Genomic DNA, 1424 nt, shown 5'->3' on the forward strand with positions numbered 1-1424 from the left:
TAATTTTTTATATTTTTTCCCCTCTGGGAAACTCAGCAAGTTACCCATTTTAGCACGCGCTCCTGATTTTTGCCGTATCACAATTGCACGTTTAACCTTCATTTTTAAAACAAAAACTGGTCGATGCAGTCTAGGAAACATCTTTCTTTGGACACTGCCCAGGAGCGGCTGTACGGAACAGGCATGAAGCTCGGGTTTCTGATAGAAAAGCTTTATTTCCCAATTCGTAATATAAAGCGTTTGAACTCGGAAACCAAAAGAAGACAAATGCGGTTGGAAATTTTAAGGGGGGGTTAAAAAAAACCACTTCGGTACAGTAGGGCAGCAGATAAAATAATCCTCTGAGCTATCGGGGGCGGGGTTAGCATAAGGAGCATGAGTAACTTGTGTGCAAAACATCAGACGGGCCCTGATTTGGGAACCGGTTAGCACAAAGCGTGACAGAGGACTTGTTTGGTTCGAAAATTCAAAATTCAGAGAAGCTATAGAGATTCAGAGAGTTGTCTGCATTTTGATAGTGTCAGAGATGGGGAAATATTATTCGGGAGGGGGGGGGTACTAAAGGCGGAGAATGTGAGATAGAGGAGAGTACGGAGTGGATGGGGCTGTAACCAACGCTCTCAGGTGGAGGCACGGTGCGGGGGCAGCCGCGATGACACCATTCCCGTGGGCTGAAGCAGAATATCGTCTTTCCTAAACCGCGGCCACGGAGGGGCTGCGGAAGGAAGGGAGACACAGCACATCCCGGTTTCTTTGGCAGCTCCGTTCTTCTCCGTCTCGAGCAGAGGGCAGCGCTCGTTGAAGATCTGACACCGCGGCACACGGCGTGTGAGGGACCCCGGGCCTGGGAGCGACTGCCGCGGGTCGGGGCGAAAGCGGACGGTGACACGGCGGGGCCACAGGGAACATCGGCCCCCGTCAATAGGCAGGGCGGGGGCCAGGGGGAGACGCTATACGTCCCCCTCCAGCAGGCTGAAGTGCTTAACTGGGCCGGGAAGGCAGAGGTAGGGGACGGCGCTGCCCGGATAGAACAGAGGGAAGGGGAGCGGCAGCAGGCAGCGGCTGAGCAGGGCGCTGTCCTTGTATAGGGCCGGGAAGGAGAAAGAGGCGGTGGGAGGCGGCGGGGGCTCTCCTGAGGGTTCCGCTTGGCCCGGACCCTCGGGCTCGGCCGACAGCTGTCTCTTGAGCTTGTTGCGACGGTTCTGGAACCAGATCTTCACCTGCGTCTCGGTGAGGTGCAGCGCGGCGGCCAGGCCGGCTCGTTCGGCGCTGCTTAGGTAGCGCTTCACGTCGAAGGTGGACTCCAGCTGAAAGACCTGGCTCTTGGAGAAGATGGTCCGTGTCTTCTTCTTGCCTCCCGCCGCTGAACACCTGCCGCTCTCCCTGCTGCAGCCCCCAGAATCCCGCGGCGACGGCTGCCGGCA

General features: G+C 56.7%; 1 protein-coding gene across 1 annotated transcript in view; it reads right to left on the reverse strand.

Moving 5' to 3' along the window:
• Positions 1-201: 201 nt before the first annotated feature.
• Positions 202-1424, reverse strand: part of LOC104910871 (homeobox protein HMX2-like) — a 5455-nt gene continuing 4232 nt past the window's right edge. Inside the window, exon 2 of the mRNA XM_010710519.2 lies at positions 202-1415. Coding sequence (XP_010708821.1) covers positions 951-1415 — 465 coding nt within the window. The 3' untranslated portion in view covers positions 202-950. The remainder of the gene's footprint in view (positions 1416-1424) is intronic.

Source organism: Meleagris gallopavo, chromosome 4 (genome assembly GCF_000146605.3).
Source record: "Meleagris gallopavo isolate NT-WF06-2002-E0010 breed Aviagen turkey brand Nicholas breeding stock chromosome 4, Turkey_5.1, whole genome shotgun sequence".
Taxonomy (NCBI): Eukaryota; Metazoa; Chordata; class Aves; order Galliformes; family Phasianidae; genus Meleagris; species Meleagris gallopavo.